At 39.3% G+C, this 22,970-nt stretch overlaps 1 protein-coding gene and 1 long non-coding RNA gene across 6 annotated transcripts; both read right to left on the reverse strand.

Annotated features, from left to right (window-relative positions):
• Nucleotides 1-257: 257 nt before the first annotated feature.
• Nucleotides 258-4,419, reverse strand: LOC116706839 (uncharacterized). Its single transcript, XR_004336325.1, has 3 exons — nt 4,039-4,419; nt 3,861-3,865; nt 258-293 (listed from the first exon to the last, which is right to left on the reverse strand). It is a non-coding gene; the product is annotated as an uncharacterized LOC116706839 (long non-coding RNA).
• Nucleotides 4,420-7,288: 2,869 nt separating this feature from the next.
• pax1b (paired box 1b) lies at nt 7,289-19,214 on the reverse strand. Of its 5 annotated transcripts, none has more exons than XM_032543834.1 (6): nt 19,188-19,214; nt 16,243-16,442; nt 13,114-13,674; nt 10,953-11,152; nt 8,916-9,168; nt 7,289-7,556 (listed from the first exon to the last, which is right to left on the reverse strand). In XM_032543834.1, exons 2-6 carry the CDS (start codon nt 16,244-16,246, stop codon nt 7,498-7,500), a joined length of 1,077 nt encoding a protein of 358 aa, XP_032399725.1. In that variant the 5' UTR covers nt 16,247-16,442; nt 19,188-19,214; the 3' UTR covers nt 7,289-7,497. The 5 variants fall into 5 exon arrangements, with proteins under 5 accessions (XP_032399725.1, XP_032399726.1, XP_032399727.1 ...); XM_032543835.1 differs by lacking the exons at nt 16,243-16,442; nt 19,188-19,214 and adding an exon at nt 16,002-16,124 and having other exon boundaries at nt 10,953-11,082; nt 11,113-11,152; XM_032543836.1 differs by lacking the exons at nt 16,243-16,442; nt 19,188-19,214 and adding an exon at nt 16,002-16,124 and having other exon boundaries at nt 10,953-11,052; nt 11,089-11,152.
• Nucleotides 19,215-22,970: the final 3,756 nt, after the last annotated feature.

Below are 22,970 nucleotides of genomic sequence, written 5' to 3' on the forward strand. Positions count from 1 at the left end.
TTACACTCTTTTCTTTTTAGAATTCATGGTCAATAAACTTCCTTTATATTAACTTATTTTTTTTGTTGTTGTCTTTTTTTGGGAGGGGGGGGGAAACAAAACACCCAAAATTCAATAAATTAGTGAACTGATCCTTTGTTTAACTTGCAAGAAGCATTATATGGAATCATCCATGTCATTTTTGGACAATACGGATGAAAAAATCTAAAATTTTGTGATGTAGAAATCTTTTAAAAAAAATGGGGCAAATTTGACCCCAGGACAACAGGAGGGTTAGTACGAAATGTCATCAACTAATGAATTATTGTGTATTATACTACAGATAATAATTATACTGGGTTTTTTTGGTAAACTTTTGGATGACTGAAAATAAATAATTATCCAAATAGCTTTTGCATCAGTGAAAGTTCACTGGAGTCTAACATCAAGATCTTCTAATAATCCTCAAACATAAAGGTCGTTTTGATCCCCGTTTCACAAGGAAACAAGAGAAATATTATTTTCACATTTTTTCTCAGTAACCCAGATTTGTCTCATACAGAGTTCTTCAGCTGCTGTTTTCAACGGCTCCGAAACAGAAAAGCTTCCGAAAACAAACAGCCGATGTTAAACGGGAGCTGAGGGACTTTAAGTACATGAAGATGCTCATAAAGAAGCTGCGTGACATCTGTTTCCTTCCCCTGGTGACCCCTGGGAAGGCACGGCGGGGTCACGGGCACCAGCACGGGTCACACGGAGGGGAGAAACCCCGCCCCCCCACCCACCCACCCAGCAGCCTTCGCCCTCCTTGGTGGGGCTAGTCAGACCAGTTTTAGCTCCAGGAGCAGAACTAATCTCTGTTCATATGTGGGATGAGCCAGGTCTGCACAGAATTAAACACTGGCGATCGACGCCCAATGCATGCTGGGTAGATTTGTGTCCAACTTGATCCTGACTTACTCTGACATCATGCACACGTAGGCAACGAGGACCTCATGGGAGCAAGGCGCTGCGGTTGCTTTCTTTTGCTTTTTTCAATGCTTTCAAAGTTTTTGGTAGTCTGGCTAACACCAGACCAAGCCGAGCTCCATAGATTTGAGACTGAGCGTTGGTCTGGGGAGTCTGCTCTGTATCTTCTCTGCACAAGAGGCGCGTGACCAGCGTGCATAGTTCACATGACTCAGTACGTAATTGGATAGTCCTTCAACCAATCAGACCAACGATCTGGGATAACACAGTCTATGTTTTTGGCGCTTTGGACAGAGGATCTCTAAGTAGGCCTAATGACAACAAACTGTCGGTGCGTCCACGTGATACAAGCCTAATGTGATCCGACGTTGTCGCTTTATTTGTTGGTTTTTTGGTAGGCCTACTTTTCTAACGTTTTTCTACTATTTCTTTCGACATTTGTCACTTTTTTCTGAGGTTGTTGCTGCTTTTTTGAGATTTTTTTGAGATTTTTTCCCCCGTTTGGTCACTTTCTTTCAACGGCTTTGGTGCTTAGTTCGACGGTGTCGACGCTTATATCCCTTTTATCTTGATTAATCCTATTTTGTTCCAAATTGTTTTCCAACTGTCTTTATCGTTCAGAAACACACAACAGTGTTGGAAATCGCTCTTTCCACATAAAGAAAGAAACAAAGTGTCTTATGTTTCTCTTGTTAGGTTCAGGCCGGTTGGGTCAGAGAGACTGAAAAACACAAATTTGAAGACTTCCCCAAAAGATGTTTTTCAGGCTTTTGAGAAAGCATTCAAGGTAGAAGCCCTTAGACTGGGTAAACCCGGCCCCGGACTTTTTGGGCTAATTCTGGCATTTTTAACCCATTTATAATCATGTTTTATTATTTTGCGCTGTCCCTTTCTTAAATAAACTGAGTTGAATTGAAGTGTAGCCCTGTGAGATATGCTGAAGGATCATCATGATGCCTTCATGTACCAGGGAAAAGGTCCATCACCACTTTACCTGAGTGACACCTGAGAGTTTCTCTCAGCCGCAAGAAGCGCCCCCCCCCCCCCCCCCCCCCCCCTCTGCTGAGTAGTTTAAAAGCTTTCTCTGTTGCTCCTCAGTCAGACGACGTGAGACTTTCTGTTGATGTGGCTTAGCTCAGATCTCCCTTCACATCTGAAGGATTTCCAGATCAACAAGTAAAAGATGAAGCGGCGGGCAAAGAGCTACATCTCAGCGTCTCCGGTTGCTTTATTATAAAATAATGCAGATAGTGCTCAGGCCTAACTTAAAACCACTCCCATACTGTATCCAAAGGTTGTTCTTTTTACTTTCAATATATGAAAGTAGAAATGATTTGAGACTTTTTTCTACCCCACCCCCGCCATATTTCTGCGGAGAGCTGCTCCCTATCAGCGGCCGCCATCATCAGCAACACAACAGACCGTCCTAAAACACACAAAGACGAGCTGACAGGAGGAGAGGGCCGGCCAGCAGGGACACTGAGCTCTTTCACGGGAGTGTCTGAGGTTAAAGATGGCATGTCATCAACAGGGAAGACAAGTCAAATAGTTAAGATGGCATGTGTGATTGCCCGTACAAAAAAGAACATGAACCTGTTCCCTCACAGCTCCGTCATGCCGTCTGTCAGGGCTCGGCACAACGAGCTATTCATTAAAGATGCTATCAGACGGCAGAAGTCATCGGGAGGGTACGGAGGTGAGATCTGTGGGAACCGTCTATGACCTGACACTGAGCCTGTCGGGCTCCTGGTTTCACAAACTCATTGTCTTTCATGCGCAGACCACAGCAGCGGTGTCAGAAGTATTTAGATCCTTTACTTCAGTAAAATTAGTGATGCCACACTGTAAAAAATAAGAATCGAAAACTTTCTTGATCCCTGAAGGGAAATTCTGTGTTACAGTTGCACGAGTATATAAATATAAGAATATAAATATAAATAAAGAAATATAAGGAGTGTGGATATGTACGGTATTACATAATTAAAGGGATTTTTGTGATACAGTATTTACACAATTAAGGAGTTGTAATGGTGAGCAGTAATAATGAATAAATAGTAGAAGAAGAGTATTGCACAAATTTTAAGCCGGTGTTGTTGCACTAAACAGAAATTGTCCAGTTTTAAACTCCCTAAGTGTCCGTGTGTCAGTGTAGGTCTTTTAATTTCATAAAGTTATCTGCATTCTGTTCATTTGGACAGTCCCACAATAGAAAGCAACAGATAGCATCTTTCTAATGGTGTTTGAACTGGTTTCACGTAACATGTTCCTTTGGCAACAGCCCCGGAGGACACAGACATCAGTTTCATCTCGTATCACGTTTTCCATCAACACTACACACTTTAGGGGCATCTCAACAGACTGTAGGTCAAACACTGGTTGTTCGCTGTTACATTTTAGTTAATTTAGTGTCGGGCATCCCGCCACCGTCCGTTCCAAGACAGCCGTGCCGCGATTAGAGGGCGAATTGTCACATAAATTGTGACAGTGTCATTTAAAATCTACTTAAAAATAAACCTATGTGTTTATTTAGCATGTCTGTTTTGTCCATACGTGCTTGTGCTGTGGTAGGACACGTCTCAGCTGCTACAATGAGGAAGTTGGTTGTCAAATGTCAAACTCCGCTTATGAGTAAAAAGGGTTCTCATGGGGGGGAAAAAACACGGAGAAAGATTAAGATTCTCTGTCTGACAAGTTATTCCATCATAATTAACTCCTGATGTCGAGGGTTGCGACACGTTGTTGTTTTGCGGTAATTAGCCGGGAACATTCACGGTACACTGACAAAGACTGCAGCCGAGCGTTCAGATGAAACCTGTTTAAAGGTGCAACAAAACAAGATCCAACTGTGATTCAAATCTACAGAGATGATGTCAGTGACCATGAACAGTTTATCACACAGAGATCACGCACACATCCACTGAAGACTGACTCTGATTGTAATGAACAGCTACGCAGAAAGGTGAAAGCATGTCATATTATTACAGCATGTCATATTATTACAGGCATCATTGTAGTTGCTGCCAACACCTTTACCCACACAAAAAAGGTTTTGTGTGGTTAAAGGTGCAGTCACAAGTACAAAACACAAACTCTATAATCAGGCTGTTCTCGGGAACCATTCGTACGTAGAGCTACGAAAAGTAAAGCGCTGTAATTCCTATGTATTCAATGTCTTTATTCCTGCATGAACCGCAGTGACTGCTGCTGTATAAGTGGGCATTCACACCAAAAAGAAGTGATCTGGTGATTTGCCGCAGAGTGGTGCAGCGGGGTAGCTGGAAAATCCAAACCCAAATCTGAAAGATTAAGGGTGTGGGTGTGAGTCATGAAAGTCGCCCATCTCGAGGGGGTGTCAATAAAACGCCCCATTTGTGTGACGTTGTGTTCTTGAACCCCCCAACAAAGCCCAAGTAGACCTCCGTCGGATCGTTCATAGATGGTTGGAGGAAACGTTCAGCTGTTACACAACCCTCGGGCAGTTCAGTGTTTGGTGTTTTAAAACTGTTCTTGTGGCAGTGATGTTTCAAGTTTCCTGTACGGGACTCTCACACCACCCCCAACAATAGCTCAAAACACATCGACAAGTCTAATCTCCAGTTACATGATTGGCCGTCACTGCGTTTCTCCAAAAAGATGAGTCGGCCTCAGCTTTTCGCCACAGCCTTAACGCACTACCCCCATTCAAAGTAAATGGAAAGCCCTGCTTTTCTGCCAGACTCTCTGAATGCTGCCTGAGCGCGTGAAGATCCAGAATGGACGGATGGGTCATAAAAACAGCGCTTTCAAGACAGGGAGCAGAGTCGTGTCCTGAGGAAAACACCAGCCTTTCACCCAGGAAACGGGTGTTCATGTCTCTTGAAGGTTTTAGCCCAAACCACAATCTGTTTTTCTAAGTTTAATTAGTCTTTTTGGTGCCTCAACATAACTGTCATCGCTGCATGACGCTCATTTTTTGGGCAAAACTCAACTGCCATGGCCCCTGAAAGCACCGTCCTCTCGCGGTGCTCCTTTTGTTGGCTAAACTTAACATTTGTCATGTGACCGGCCTATTTTTCTTTTTTAGAATAACTCACTAATGAGTGTAGATGAGTTTTTGTACAATATCATACAGACCTGTTTATGAAAAAGTGTTGCACAAGTACAAAACACACACTCTATTCCAGCTATTAAAGGGTCAGTGCAAATTAAGTGATTTTGTATTTAAATTCTTCTTCTTCTGATAAACTGAAGGCAGAACAAAGTATTTTGTGATTACGTTGTTAGGCTTTACAAAAGGCTTATCACTTATAAGATAATCGCTTATCTAGATAGTCTAAACCATGTTCTTCCTTTAGTGCTTATACTGCTATATTCTATTTGATGTCGTCCTCAACTGCATTTCATTGTGTCAATCCTGTATCAAATAATGACAATAAAGCCTAACACAGAACCTTGAAATGTTTGTTATGATCCCTGATTTCCCGAGAAACTGGTCAAGTTGAATCAGAACTGACAGATTTAAGTGACAGAAGAAACATAGACACCGGTAGGAGACAACTGGAGGAAGGAAAGGCTGATATGAACGAGCCGACTTATCCTTTAATGTCCCAGAAGTGGCTTCAGATGGACGTTTTGGACAGAAAGACAAAGCAGATCCCAGAGAAGAGAATCAGGACTTAACTGGCATCCTAAATGACCCAAACGCTTCCCAAAGAGACGTTTTAAACAAAGCCCCGATGTCCGCTCTGTCAGCCTCACATTGTTCAGGCATTAACGGTCGGCCGCTGTTTACTCTGAGCGGTTTGCTGATGGATCACCTTACAGCTTCTTTGTGTTTACCTGCAGGAAGCTTCGTCTTACCTGCAGCAGCCAATGAGTCTTTACTCTGTTATATTCAGGTGGTGACGCTTACAAAAACTCAATGTGATAGGACACCATTTCACACAGATATTAACACAAAGGAGCATCATGTTTTCATATGTTTAACGTGTGAAATACAAAACCCCAACACAGCCTCATACTAGAACAACCACTTATGTAGATTATTAATGACTCCCAAAGGAGGATGGGTGAGGGGGGGGCACTAGGGGCACCGGCCCCCCCTGAAATGTGATTCCCCCCCACCCAATCCATTGGGTTAGAGTGCTATCAATCAATCAATTGTGATTTCCACTTGATCAGATTATCACTTGGCTGCCTGTTTCGCCAATCTTCCCAGCCCTTGTCACATGACTAATTAATGTTGTCATGACGATTATCCAAAAATTCTTTTTGAAATTTTATAGACAGTCTATAGGAAAATGTGTATTGTTTTTGGATATACAATTTGTTTAAAACGAAAACAATTGAAAGTAATGATGGATGTGATGTTTTATTTAGCAGAATCACATTATGTCTTTCCTATTTCTAAGAAGATTTTCTACGTTAAAATTCACGATAAAAATTCCGCGACATGTGTCCGCGTCTGGGTGATGCTATGAACCCAGAAACAACGGCGTTAAGTTTTCCGACATTCTGGCAGTTACACAACAGGTCCAGAGCAGTAATGATGGGTATTTTGGCTGGGGCTAATGACGATAAGGAATGGCGAAAGAAACGTTGTTCTATACGTGCATTCTCACTCTCATTGCGTCAAAAAGCGACGCATGCTCAGCTGCCATTGGCTAAAGTCTCCTTTAGCGTTGTTTAGACACGCTTGGTTGGGACCCCTTGGTCTCGGTTTACACCGATCCCCATTTCTGGTTACTGGGGGACCATAGGCAGGCTGGGGGAACTCATGTTAATGTTGAAAAAAGAAAGTGAAATTTTCATGCTATGGGACCTTTAAGAAACATGAGTCTCATTGGTCTTATCGTCTGGACTCTTTGACGTTCAGGTTCAGGACTCTTGGCATCACTATTTGACACTCCCGGGATTCGCGTCTAGCCCTTTGGTGTCATATTTAGACGCATTTGGTCGGGACACTTGATGTCATATTTTGACACTCTGGGTCAGGACGTACGTTTAACTGACATGCGGCACAAGAATGGGATAGTTGGGTTTAGGAAAAGATGGCGGGTGGGATTACAAAAATGTTTGTTTCAGTGACACGTGGAGCAAGAATGGGACATGAACTCCGGTCACCTGGGTGAAAGTCCTGTGTTGTTTGACCCATCCACCTCCCCAACCAACGTCCTTAAAGGTGCCCTGCTACACAAAACCGTTTTTTACTTGCAATATTCAAAATATGTGATAATACTACATCATCTTACAGCGCCGCGGCCGAGCTGCTGCTCTGCCTGGGGATCCCATGTGGGTTATTAAAGGGGATAAAGGGTGGTTTTTGCATTGGTATCTGACACTGAGAGCCACTGACCAAGCATCAGTAATATACGTTTTATTTAACACATTTATCAAAAAATATATATACTGTACATACAGCTTTACCAAAAATATTTTACCAGATGATACAATTTCAGAGTGAGAGGAGAGTTTCTCTTTCAGGTCTTGAGCTCTAGCTGCAGCAGCTACGCACTCTCCTTTAGTCTTTCAAAACACATCGAAATATCTTCTTGTGTTTCCTCGACGTCGTCACGAGGCTGAAGACAATCTGTGATGGTTGTACAGAGGACTCTGAGGTTTCCTGTCCTCTGCAGTGAAAACAGAAAGAACATCCGTCATCAGCATCATTTTCATGTCTCATATGTTGTTTTTTTAATTCTCAGCAATGTCCTAAATACAGCAGGCCACTGTAGATTTTTTTCAACGCATTCTCATAATTGGATCGTAGGAAAATGTACAATATTTCGTATGATATCCTACAAAATGCTCCTCAGATCTCTGCAGGGTAAATCCAGACAGCTAGCTAGACTATCTGTCCAACTTTAACGTACATGTTCCACCAAAACAAGTTCCTTCCTGAGGCTGTTTTGCAGCAGCACCGCGGCTCCGCTCGGCACTTAGCACCACCCGAGAAGATTGTGATTGGTTTAAAGAGATGCCAATAAACCAGAGCACGTTTTTCTCCCATCTCCGAATGTTGTGTGAACTAGCCAGACCCTCATCTGCAGAAAATGCGGATTATGAAATCATGCATGCCCCTCGTTAGTTTGCGTGGAAATCGGCAATTAATGCGGCTAAAGTGCGGTGTATTTGAAAAAATGCGGCCCCCGCATAAATATACAGACTGTGGCTGATGCATTGGATTATGTGATTGCATGATTGCGTTTTTCTGGAAGGAATAATAAACTTATCGTTTCATCATTTCAATGTGAACAGTTCTGCTGCCGTGCATTTTGTGAGCAGCTCCAGTGATGCTTGAAGCTGCTTGTTTGATATCAGACTAGTCTTATTACAGTGTGATGTTCGGTTGAGTTTTTCTGTCTGTAAAAACTGAAATGTAATCCTTTAGATTACTGAAGAGACCTTAAAATAAAACATTAAAGTAAAAATAGAATAACATTTGAAATATGTGTAAGTAGGTGGATTTTCTACACCTGTCATCAACCAGAATTCAGGCTGCAGACACAGTTTATTATATCATCTGCATTTTATACTTGAGCAAAGTACAACTTTTGATTTATAAACAAAAAATCTAACCCAGGAGCTGTTTCTCCTCTGCGTAATTTTGGACCATTTTAATCTCAACCCTGTTTCTAAAAACACAAACATTAGGTTGTTGTTGAGCAGAGAAACGCAGCATTTAACAAAAAAATAAACCTGGTTTTATAGCTTATAACACACAAAGGAAGTACTGCAGCTTTTTGGATGAATGTTTCTCAGACTTGTAATTTTCAGACCAGCCATAAAGTCCACTACCCCTACAGTGTTAGAAGACTGAAATACAACTGCGGATATCAACAGAGGGCTGGAAGAAAAATGTAGAATTTGGAGGCGAAGAAATGCCCAGCTTGAGTCCACCATCTCCGTATGTTCTGTGTCAAAAACGTTGTGGTTGATTTCCGTCTATAAATCAAGACGTTTGGCTTTCATTATGGCAACAGTCTCACCGTCTCTTTGTGGAAGTTTGAAAGAAGTTGCAGAATGGAAATCTGCGGCGTCCTGTGCTGCTGCAGGATCGGGATGGGCCTGAGTCAGACTGGGAGTGAGACTGGGAGTGAGACCGAGAGCATGACTGGAGGACTGGGGCTGCCAGTGGGGGCCTGTGCTCATGTGGTTGGCTGCTGGACCGCCATAGACACTGTACTGGTTCGGTGGAGAGTACGCACAGGCTGAGACGTAACCATGCAGACTGGGCGATGACTGAGGGAGAAAGAAAATCAATTAAAGGTCCCATGACATGGTGCTCTTTGGATGCCTTTATATAGACCTTAGTGGTCCCTAATACTGTATCTGAAGTCTCTTTTATATAGACCTTAGTGGTCCCCTAATACTGTATCTGAAGTCTCTTTTATATAGACCTTAGTGGTCCCTAATACTGTATCTGAAGTCTCTTTTATATAGACCTTAGTGGTCCCCTAATACTGTATCTGAAGTCTCTTTTATATAGACCTTAGTGGTCCCCTAATACTGTATGTGATGCCATGTTCAACTGCTACACTGTGGTGCCCTGCTACGTCCTGCTACGTCCTGCTACGTCCTGCTGTGCCTTGTAATGCTGCACAGCGTCCTGCTATGCCATGAACTACCACAAAGAACTGCTACAAACTACTAATTTTTTCTATTTTTGTTATTGCCACTCTTCATTCTAACCCCAACCGGCCCGTCAGACACCGCCTACCAAGAGCCTGGGTCTGACCGAGGTTTCTGCCTAAAAGGAAGTTTTTCCTCGCCACTGTCGCACTGTTGCTTGCTCTGGAGGAAACTAGAACTGTTGGGTCCTTGTAAATTCCGGAGTGTGGTCTATCTGTAAAGTGTCTTGAGATAATTCTTGTTATGAATTGATACTATAAATAAAATTGAATTGAATTGAATTGAATTGAATTGAATTGAATTGAATTGAATTGAAGTTCGAGTTCATATAGACCTTAGTGGTCCCAAACTTTAATTTTATATAGACCTTAGTGGTCCCCTAATACTGTATCTGAAGTCTCTTTTATATAGACCTTAGTGGTCCCCTAATACGGTATCTGAAGTCTCTTTTATATAGACCTTAGTGGTCCCTAATACTGTATCTGAAGTCTCTTTCCCAAAAGATTCAGCCTTGGTGGAGAAGGAAGCTAGTAGAGCCAGTCCACAATGAGCTTTCCTTAGTATGTGCCATTTCTGAATCTGTAGCTTTCGGGGAGGTTGGGGGGGGGGGGGGGAGGCAAGGTGGAGGCTGGCTGGTGGATACGTATGTATCACTGTCAGCACCACTTTGACTTTTGCTGTATCAGACCGCTCTCGTCATTATGATAATAAAAATAAATAAATTCCTTTTCCAAAAAAGTCCTCACTTTCTTTAAAATCCTCTTCATAATCGCAAATCCCAAAACTCAAATTGTTCTTCACAAACACAGACAAGAGCACGAACACACAGCGTTAAGGTTTGGCTCTGATTGGCTGATCAACAACAGTTATGCCACCTATTTAAAATCAGCAGATCAGAGCTCAATGTGTATGTACCATATCAAGCATGGGTTAAACTGACAAGAAACACACTGTACTTCACGTATTTAAGAAACTTCCTTTTGTTTTTATCATGTATCATCAGTACAGCTGTCTCTCTGTAACACTGATCCACAGACTGTAGTTTTTTACTCTTAAACCAGCTTGAAAACAGGAAGTGTGCCTCGATGATAGCCAATCAGAGCTCTGGTTACATTAACGATTGCCAGGATGCCGCTTGTGTACCACAAAATCAAAACAGATGGTAAATAACAGCTGGTGAATCAATAAAGTGAAAATTAACAATCCTACTTTTGATTTTCCTTTTTTTCCCCAAGTACGTGTATGAATTCAGCTGTTGTTCTATCCTTTATTGTCAAATGTAAGATTTTCCCACCTCAATAACCTTTTTTTAAGTTTGCTGATGCTGGATTCATTTATGTTGCTGTCAGTCCAAAACAGGAAACACAAAAGAGAGTTAAGTCCATTTTATTTACCTGTTGTTGGTATTTGAGTTCCAGCTCGTTGCTTGTTTTCTCCACTTCATTGATTCCAGAGGGAAACGGTCTGCTGCCGCTCATACTGCTCATACTACTACTCATATTACTAGCCATACTACTGGTCATACTACTTGTCATACTGGCCATCCTGGTCCATTCCTCCATTTTGGCTGCGTGTCCTTCAGATCCACACAGTGCTGGAAAAGATTGAAATGATAACACTGAATTAACACCAATAGTTTAACATTTTTGGTTGATTTCTGCAGAAGTTTCACTCTAGAAATTGTTGATGAAAACATAGAAAATGATTAACACATCCAGATTTGTTTTACCCGTTAGAGTTTAGGAAAACAAAACTAAAACTGGACTCTTTTCTCTGCAGCTCAGACCAAAGATGGATTTATAAAACAGATCTGTCATTGAAACGTTCTCCATTTCTTCTCAATCACAGTCAAAAAAAATCTTTTCACTCAGTCACAAGTGGCTAACAAACCTATAATTTACAGATTTTGTTGATCTGACTCCTTTGAACATCCATGGCGCTGCTTTAAAATGCCCCATAATGAATCAGACACTACAAAAGACTAAATGAAGAAAAATCTGATCTCCAGAAACACGAGCAGCTGCAGTCAGACTTCATGTCCCACTGTATAAAGATGTTTTATGGGATGTTATAAACACAATAAAATAAAAAATCTGGAAAAATAACTACGGTAAAAACTATGGGTCTAAAGGTCACATTATGATTACATTATGCATAGGCGTAATTTATAAAGCAGCCCCCCCCCATGTCTTATCATAATGATGAATGAAAGACATTAACTGCTATAAAACATAACAAGTGGTGTTTTTTTTTACAAACTCCAGAAAACATCAGAAAAAGAGTCAGGTCGAAAAAAAGAAACAAAAATGTTTAAATAAAAATGTCATGAAAATTGACGAGTGTCTGGAAAAAAAGTGACAATGTGGACTTTAAACTCCCAAAACCAGCGTCTGTGGCAAAATTAAAAGTTGTCGGAGCACAAATTGTAATGCAGTTTCAAATGTAAAAAAACTAAACTACAACTGTGAATCCCAGCTTAAGTTATGGACATGTTCTGTTAAAATGAAGAGTCATACAGCTGTTAATACACAGAAATGTCAAACTCAACTTCCCTAAGGGCCACACTACAAAATGAGAATCACATCAAGTCCCTGACATAGAGTTTACTGCTTTGATGCCACGGGAAAAGTTACATATATTTGACTGTATTATTGCATGTCTCAATACAGTTTGGTGTACAAAAATGTTGAAGAAAATGCCAAAAACGTTAGGAACCAGCGTCAAAAAATGTTGTGAAAAGTGACAAAACGTAGGTAGGCCAAAATGTATTGTGAACCTAAATGTTCATAGGGGCCGGATCAAAATTAAAAGGGGCCGGATTTGGCCCACGGGCCTTGAGTTTGTCACGTGTGTCTTAGAGTGTACACTGTACCCTAAAGTCTGGCGTTTGAATCCCGCCTATTTCATTGTGAACATCAATAAAATAATTAGGCCTAAGTTATAGAAACACACATGATAGCAGTGTGGCAAATTAAAAAGTAACCAATCAATCTTTTTAAAAATGTTTTTAAAGTGTCACCACCAATATTAGGTCTCAAAATATTCAAAATGTCTTTTCTCCAATAACTACCTTTTAGACAAACATTCATGTAACAAACTTTATTTAAAACACAACTAGAGCGATGGGCCCTCAAGATGTCAGAAGATGCAGGTTATTGATTTGTCTTTGTTTATTTTCTATTAAGTTAATTGGGGTTTATATGCATTGTGAACATCAATAGGTTAAAGATATTAAGTTATAAAAAAAAAGGAAATGTGTTTGGGGAAAGTTTAGCTTGATCTTAAACTCTTAATTTAAGGAAGCCCCTAGGAGTAGAGTTGGGGGGGGGGGGGGGAGAAGTTGAAGTTTTGAACATTACAAGAGAAAGATTCTGTCCTAAACATAAATAAAGATTTACACCATAAATTGATGCATAATAGAATTCACCAGAATGCAGGAAAGGAAGTGTCAAATTGTATTTTCTTTTATGGGGGACCACACCAGCCGTTATCGCCCCCCCACCGATGTTGAAACAAAACCTACGTCCTTGAGAAAAATAAAGTGTCTCCACCAACCTGCCGGGTCCACGAAGGCTCGGATGCCCAGGATGTTGTGCCAGCTCCGCGGCAGGCCGACGTGTCCGGTCCCGGCGTGGGTCCCTGCGGGCCCGGTGTATGAGAATGCCGGGTACACGTGTCCGTACTGCAGCTGATCCGGTGCTGGTTTGCCCTCATACGGATGCGACAGAGTTTTATTCCTGAGTATCCGGCTGATGGAGCTGACAGACGGCACGTTGTACTTGTCGCAGACCCCGTCCGACAGCAGCCGGTCCCGGATCTCCCAGGCGAACATGCCTGGGTCGCCCTGCTTGTAGTCCCCGATGCTCCGGACCACTGCCGGGGTGGTGACCCGCGGCTTGCTGCCGCCGATGGCTCCGGGCAGGATGGAGCCGGTGTCGTTGTAGCGCGCCAGGATCTTGGACACGCAGCCGTGGGAGACGCGCAGCTGGCGGCTGATGTCGCAGGGCCGCATGCCGAGCTGCGCCAGCTCCACGATCCGCAGCCGCACGGGGCCCGGCAGGGGCCGGCCGTTAACGAACATCCCTCCGAGCTGGTTCACCTCCCCGTAGCTCTGCGCTGCACGCACGCACGCACGCACGCACACGCACACACACACACACACACACACACACACACACACACACACACTCACACACTCACACACACACACACACACACACACACACACACACACACACCACACACACACACAGGCCACATAAACGGCAATTTAAAGATGAATTTAAAGATTAGGATAGGCTAACTGCTCTTTGAGGAAAGGAGGTGAAAGAGGGGATTAGAGAAGTTGAATTGCGACAATTCAAAATGTTACTGTACAATTAACTGTCTCAGACATTATTGCGATTACCAACATTGGTGTCTTTTTTCTAACTGTATCCTACTGTATCATTTTAATTTGAATGTTTTTCAATAAAAATGAGAAAAATGACACAAAAATGATCACTCCCTCCTCCACCGCGAATCATATCGACATCGCAATATCAGTCAAAAGTAATCACAATGAGATATTTTCCTCATCTCGTGCAGAGTGGCGTAGACCCACTCTATATGAAAGGTGTCCTGAGATAACGCCTGTTATTATTTGACACTTTAAATAAAACTGAATCGAAAAATGGATTTTGAATAGAATAGAAGAGAGGAGGAAGAAAATAAGAAAGAAATAAAGATAAGAGAGGAAAGCGTAGTGCGATGATGACTGCAGGCCTACATAATGTCTAGTATTATACAAGTTAGGTCTATAGCTCAGCCTTAATGGTGCAAAACCCCAAACTGTGCGTTTTATAAAAAGGAATTGACGTTTGTCTTTTCAGAAATAGGTTTTCTCAAATGTTTTAGTTTGATAAATACACCCATTTTTTAGGAAATAGCTTTTAGCTGTTAGATTAGAGACAAATAAGGAATTTGTTTAATTTTCATTAAAGAAAAGAGCTGCAGTTCTTATATGCATTCAAGAAGTTATGAGTTATAAACAATGTAGCCTATAGTTTTAATAAAATAAAAAGATTTATACCCTTAGAGCAGGGGTCTTCAATGAACTGAATCAGAGACGGATCAGGGACCCCCTACTACATATATTGTATAAAATGAAGTTGAATATTAAACTGGGCCTACAATAACTTTTAGGGCAGCCAAACGCTTTTATATTTACCTTTTTTCGTGCATAGAATACTGAGCTTTTCAAGCTACTCAAATACCCTAATAATTGTCAGCATGATTAAATAAATTATTATTTTGTAAATCATGATGTAGAACAGTGAATCCTTTGGGATTAACTGTATCTGTGCTACCTTAGTGACAACCTTACCTATGAGCAGTAAGCCAATCATCAGTGGGGATTTATTTTAGCTCATAATATGTTGGACTCATGTTAACTCATGCTTTTTAATTTTTTAAAAATCATTTAAAAAAATTAACAGTAATTTGGAGGCCCTGCTATAAAGCTATAACAATGAATGAGAATGAGAACAACATGTAGGTTATGTTTTAAGGTATTAATTCAAGGAAAACTAATTTTTTTATTATTATAACCATGCTAAATTTATTGATTCGGGTGAAGTTGATTTGTGACTACAGCAACACGGCTACTAATTACCATTTCAGTTTCATTCGAAGGGTTTGATTTATAGAAGATCATTTGCATTATTGTGCTTTTATTATTTAATTATAAGTAAAACATGCTGCTGTGTTTCCAAACACCATGAAGCGTTAACATTTAACAGCTTGAGAACATGAAAGAATCAAATATATCCAATCATCAAGCTTCAGATCTTCTTAAAAATACCTGTCAATCAAAATAATTGCAGCATGTGGATCTTGAAATCTTGTCCAGACTCAACTTGGTCTCTCTTTATTTAGGCATATAAGAAATATGAGCCGATGATATTCATTTTTTCATTATGAATTTAAAATTCTTGACAAACAACAAACTGCATCCTGGGTCCTGAATAAACTAAAGCGTGCACATCATGTGTGTCTGCTTCTTTTTCATTTAAAATCTTTCTTAATCCGCTGATTGTATCTGGTTTTTTTTTTGTGTTTGTTTTTTTACATCTACAGACATTTTCTCTGTTTCCAGTCCTCTGATATTCTCAACTTCAATTTTAACCGCTGGATATTCAGTGGAAATGACATTATGCGAATCAAATGCGACTGCATGTACAATTCTCAATTTGTTCTAACTTATTTTACTGCATTTATTTGACTGTTTATGAAAAGTTAAATACAATCTTGATTCACAATCAACCATGCCAGTGAACAACTGTCCCCAGATCAAGGAGCTACACTTTCACAAGTCTGACTTTGTAACAGAAGAATTAAACTCACAATCAAAGGATCCTTTAGTCTTATTCTCCATGGAGTGGACATTCAGAAAGCATACGTACACATTAATGAATGCATGAAAAAGTTGTAGTAGGATTTAATTATCTTCTTTTCTCCTGCCACTTATGTCAAAAAGAACTCCAATCTAACAATAAAACACATATTTCCGAACAAACAAGCACCAATGCAACTTTTCCTAAGAAAACATCTGAAATGGAGAGTAAAAATATTTCTTTTTTTTTTAGCCTGGCATGGATTAACCCTCGCTGTGTTTTGTGTAAGCTTCAGTTTTCTTTTCCTCACCCATCAGCTGCCGTCCACAGCGTCTCTGTGCTCCACCATCCAACGCTCTGACTGCAGTGATCCTCCTCCTCCTGCTCCTGCTGATGTCATGTCATCGCTTCCTGTTTGCAGGAGGATCGTTTTGCGTCAGCACTCAGAGGGCCGAGGGATCCTGAAGGGCTCTTCGGTTCACATGTTCACCCTGAACGCGTCATAACAGGCTGAGGAAAGAAACCCTATCCCATTGGACTTAGAGAACACAACCAATCAAATCAATGATTCCCAAACAGAGCTAAAGGGTACTTGTCAGTTGGTTTGTAACAATTAGTAGCTACATAATTGTCTTTTTTTTTTAATGTAATTGCGGATTCTTTGTTTAACTGCAATTAATTGCTCACATTAGCTAAGGTCCTAAGTTGCATGACTGTGGATGGTCATTGTTGTTTGGATGTGTAAGTGATTATTGGTCGGCCTGTTAAGTTAAAGCTAGTTATTAGCACATAACGACAAAAATGATGAGTGGGATACAGTTAGAAAAAGATGTTTCATCATAATAAAGAGGCATAGTTTGCATCATAGGCTGTGTATTTGTGTTATTAAATTATCTCGGTCACATGGCAGGGATATATAACCAAAGGATGTGTCCTGGGTTTCATTCAAAAGATCAATTTGTTTAAAAAATAATTGTAGATTTTTTAAAATTTGACAGAGGGAGACAATTTCATTTTTAATTGCAATTATTGCTGAGACAATTAATTGAACAGAAACATGTGGAGATGTTACAGCTCTATGTGTCAGTGGTGGTTCAGGCTGTCTGACGGGCAGGGGGCTTAAAAAATGAAAAGGGCATAAACAACAGCCTACATGGCCCTGCATTGCCTCGTCTTAATTTCAGCGGGCACTTCATCCCGTTTCCTTTAGGTTTACCCCAGAGCAGTGGTTCAGACTTTTCCTATTAGACGTTTTATTACAGAAAGTGTATGAAACCCATGTCCACAACACACATTCTGTCATTGTGTTACGTATAGAATCATAGTGAAAATAAATGATGGCCCTTTGGGGGTCCCCTATCTATTTTATACAGGGTACCCCCTAGAACCCCCTCAAGGACCGCTAGGGGGCCCCAGAATCACTTAAGAATATTGAATGTTAACAAATAGTTAGCTAAAAATGGCCTCATGCATACACTGTTAAAAGAGTTAGCTTAAAGTGACGGCTAAGCTGTTTAAATGTTTAACTAAAAGCGACGGGTAAACAGTTGAAACAGTAACGGGTAAACAGTTGAAATAGCAAGCTAAGATTAACGGATAAACAGTTGAAATAGCTAGCTAAGATTAACGGATAAACAGTTGAAATAATTAGCTTAAAGTAACGTATAAACAGTTGAAATAGTTAGCTTAAAGTAACGGATAAACAGTTGAAATAGCTAGCTTAAAGTAACAAACAGCTAAAACAGTAACGGATAAACAGTTGAAATAATTAGCTTAAAGTAACGGATAAACAGTTGAAATAGTTAGCTTAAAGTAACGGATAAACAGTTGAAATAATTAGCTTAAAGTAACGGATAAACAGTTGAAATAATTAGCTTAAAGTAACGTATAAACAGTTGAAATAGTTAGCTTAAAGTAACGGAATAAACAGTAGAAATAGCTAGCTTAAGTAACAAACAGTTAAAAACAGTAAGGGATAAACAGTTGCAATAATTAGCTTAAGTAACGGATAAACAGTTGAAATAGTTAGCTTAAGTAACGGATAAACAGTTGAAATATTAGCTTAAAGTACCGGATAAACAGTTGAAATAGTTAGCTTAAAGTAACGTATAACAGTTTGAAATAGTTAGCTTAAAGTAACGGATAAACAGTTGAAATAATTAGCTTAAAGTAACGGATAAACAGTTGAAATAGTTAGCTTAAAGTAACGTATAAACAGTTGAAATAGTTAGCTTAAAGTAACGGATAACAGTTGAAATAGTTAGCTTAAAGTAACAAACAGTTAAAACAGTGATGGATAAACAGTTGAAATAGTTAGCTTAAAGTAACGTATAAACAGTTGAAATAGTTAGCTTAAAGTAACGGATAAACAGTTGAAATAGCTAGCTTAAAGTAACAAACAGTTAAAACAGTAACGGATAAACAGTTGAAATAATTAGCTTAAAGTAACGGATAAACAGTTGAAATAGTTAGCTTAAAGTAACGGATAAACAGTTGAAATAGTTAGCTAAAAGTAACGGATAAACAGTTGAAATAGCTAGCTAAAAGTAACGGATAAACAGTTGAAATAGCTAGCTAAAAGTAACGGATAAACAGTTGAAATAGCTAGCTTAAAGTAACAAACAGTTAAAACAGTAACGGATAAACAGTTGAAATAGTTAGCTTAAAGTAACGGATAAACAGTTGAAATAGCTAGCTTAAAGTAACAAACAGTTAAAACAGTAACGGATAAACAGTTGAAATAATTAGCTTAAAGTAACGGATAAACAGTTGAAATAGTTAGCTTAAAGTAACGGATAAACAGTTGAAATAGTTAGCTAAAAGTAACGGATAAACAGTTGAAATAGCTAGCTAAAAGTAACGGATAAACAGTTGAAATAGCTAGCTTAAAGTAACAAACAGTTAAAACAGTAACGGATAAACAGTTGAAATAGTTAGCTTAAAGTAACGGATAAACAGTTGAAATAGCTAGCTTAAAGTAACAAACAGTTAAAACAGTGATGGATAAACAGTAAAAAACTTTAAAGTAGCCTAATTGCAATGAATGAAAGAGTTGATGAAAGTGTTAAAGAGTTAATTAAAGTGTTAAAGAGTTAATGAAAGTGTTAATGAAAGCATTAATGAAAGCGTAGCCTACAAGTTCATCTGACAGGAATGTGGAAACACAACTGAAAAAAATATTGGGAACCACTGGTTAAATGTATAATTCAAATGTTTCTATTTCCATCAATCACCATATTGTTGTGGGCTACTCACCAAGTTGCTGATAGTTGATATCTGGGAACACTGTGACATCAGGGTAAGAAAAAAACATTTTTAATGCAAGTGCGCCTCCTTTTGGACCATTTCTGCATTACACCTTTCCCCCTGTCAGTGAAGAGAGGATCAGAGGAAGATCAGCTATCATTTAAACCATTTATAAATGCATTGGAATATATTTGTAGTTTTTTACAGGTCTGAAAATCACAAATCATTTCCAAGAGAGTTGTCATGCAAGAAGCAGCTTTGCTACACTTTCGGTAAATTAATTCAAATGAACTGCTCAGTACAGCAAGCACTTAAACATTCATGAAGAATAAAGTTTCCAATAAAAAAAATATTGATGGATAGATATTATTTTCGGTGAAATTAAGGGGCGTATTAAGGGTAGTTTCTGGGGCTCCAGCCCGAATGTTATCCTAGAAGCCCTCCATCTTTTAGGATTTTAAAATAACTTCTAGGCCTACTTGGGAGAAATTCCTACTTATACTGAACATCATCAAATAGAAACCAGACAATCAAATCAGACAAATGTTTACCTCTTTTGAGGTTGCAGGAGTAAAAATGAGTCATCAACATTTGTTGTGTTCTGGTTTCATAATGACGGAGACAGTCAGAGAACAATGCATGAAACAGGATGGCTCCACAGGATGATTGATGACAGAAAGATGTTACAAAGGATATTTATAGGATCCATGTTGTCCCTGAAAATGGAGCTGAACGTCTTGCAGTTCCTGAGTCTGACAGGAGGGGGCGGTCTGAGCTCAGGGTTGAAGAGAAGGAGCAGAGACGTTTGCACTGGATTGTGTTACCCTGACAGACAGAGAACCACAACTCCATCTGAAGTTTTAATCTACTGAGCATGCGCAGAAGATTCAATCACCACCCACTGTTTTTATCTGGTGTCTGAGCTGCTTTTTTACATTGCAGTCTGTGAGGAAATGGTATTCTTCATACTGAAAAGTCAAAGGAGAAAAAGCAAGGACATTTTTAAAGGGTTTAAAATGCTTTTGGAGGAGGAAATTGTTCCCATTTAAAATGCACTTGTGATTTTTGTTTTTGTTCTTTTATTATTCAGTTTATGTGAGGCCAACTTAATTTTTTTTTTTAAGTTTAATTAGGCTATATTATTTTGGGGGGGAATAAATCAACTGTGGGTAAAAAAAATGTTTATGTCAACCGTAGTTTGACTTAATAGATGGCCTACTAAAGTTTTTATTTTTTTGAAGGTTTTATCATTTTTGGGGGGATAAATCCACTGTGGGCAGTTGATGATTGCTGTAAATTGAACTGTGTGTGTGTGTGTGTGTGTGTGTGGTCATGAATATAGAGAAGACAGTCAATTGAAGGCAGCAGTCTGAATACCATGACAACTCCCAGCAGCCTCCCATGTATTTCAGGAAGTGTGTGTGTGTGTGTGTGTGTGTGTGTGTGTGTGTGTGTGTGTGTGTGTGTGTGTGTGTGTGTGTGTGTGTGTGTGTGTGTGAGGCCATTATAAAGTGCTCAGGGGGAATAAATGGGATAAATGTGAATGCTGTGCGGTCTTTGTGGCTGTCGCCTCGCTGTGTGTTTGTTTGCAGAGTTCGACCACCCAGCTGGATACGCACACAGACACACACAGAGACACACACACAGGGACACACACACAGGGACACACACCGAGACACACACAGGGACACACACAGGGACACACACAGGGACACACACCGAGACACACACAGGGACACACACAGGACACACACCGAGACACACACCGAGACACACACAGGGACACACACAGAGACACACACACAGGGACACATACAGAGACACATACAGAGACACATACAGGGACACACACAGGGACACACACAGAAACACACACAGGGACACACACAGGGACACACACAGGGACACACACAGGGACACGTTCAAAGACACACACAGGGACACATACAGAGACACATACAGAGACACATACAGGGACACACACAGGGACACACACAGAGACATACAAACGCATGCACTCGCATCCACTCACACGCACGCACACACACACACACATAGAGAGACACACAGAGACACACAGAGACACACAGAGAGAGAGAGAGAGAAGAGAGAGGAGAGAGAGAGAGAGAGAGAGAGAGAGAGCACACACACACACCACAACACACACACACACACACACACACACACACACCACACACACACACACACACACACACCACACACACACAACACACACACCACACACCACCATCTAAGAATTGTTTGACGTGCAAACGTTTTCTTCCTAAAGTTCATTAAAAAAAAAGAAATCCTGTCGTTCGCGGAGCAGTTTGAGTAGTTTGGTAAAAGAAGAAGAAGAAGAAGAAGTGTGATCAGGAAACAATCTGAAACTCTTCAACACAACTCGACTCTGACTGAAAACGGAAGACTTTTGGTGTTTTAGGAAGATGACTCAATGACAGAACACATATCTTGTAAAGATTTGTTTGGTTTTGCTAGCAGCAGAGTACAAAACACACACACACTCATAAACATCACCTACAGTTTACGTTATCAGTTATTGACTCCTCATGTTTTATTCCAAATATGTCCAAATGGAATTCAGCTAATTCATTTATTTAATTACTTTACTTTTCTACTGTAACATGTCTTCAAAAGGCCACTGTTACACTATTGATTAAGTATTCATTCGAGCAAGTGTGTACTTTACTTTTGTTTTAAAAAATCAAGCTCCTAATGTATATATATATATATATATATATATATATATACATTAGGGGTGGGGGGAAAATCAATAAAGCATAGCATTGCATATATTATACATATAGTATATTTTCCGTGGCAATACTGCATCGATACACAGGCGCCAAGTATCGTTGGTCAGTTTGTTCCATTTAGCAGCAATAAAATTGAAGTGATATGAACAAACAGAGAATGGATCTTTTTTTAGATAAAACAGATGTCGACACAGTTTTCCTTTTGGGAACGACAACTGAAATGGGGGAAAATTAGAAGTTGGAAAAAAACATACATATACATACATATATATACATATATGTACATATATATGTATATGTACATGTATGTACATATAATGTATATATATACATACAGTATATATATGTATATATATGTACATATATATACATATATATGTATGTATATTAACATGTATGTACATATATATGTATAATATACATACAGTATATATGTATATATATGTACATATATATGTACATATATCAATATATATGTAATATACATACAGTATATATGTATATATATGTACATATATATGTATATATATACATACAGTATATATATATAATGTATATATGTACATATATATGTATATATATACATACAGTATATATATGTATATATGTACATATATATGTATATATACATACAGTATATATAGTATATAGTACATATATATACATATATATGTTAATATATAACATACAGTATTCATACATATATACTGTATGTATATATATGTACATATACGGTATATACTGTATGTATATATGTACATATATTTACATATATACATATATGTGTATATATGTACACATATATATACATACAGTATATATATGTACAATATATGTACATATATATACATACAGTATATATGTACATATATATATGTACATATATATTTACAGTAATCACTTCTTTGTGTTGATTTTTACAGTACAAGCACGTTGAGGAACAGGCATTTGATGTTTTACTGTCTTTTCTTTTCTATTTCTTTGCTAATTATTTAGCTTTGATTCAAATTAGCCT

Source organism: Etheostoma spectabile, chromosome 18, assembly GCF_008692095.1.
Source record: "Etheostoma spectabile isolate EspeVRDwgs_2016 chromosome 18, UIUC_Espe_1.0, whole genome shotgun sequence".
In the NCBI taxonomy this organism is placed as follows: domain Eukaryota; kingdom Metazoa; phylum Chordata; class Actinopteri; order Perciformes; family Percidae; genus Etheostoma; species Etheostoma spectabile.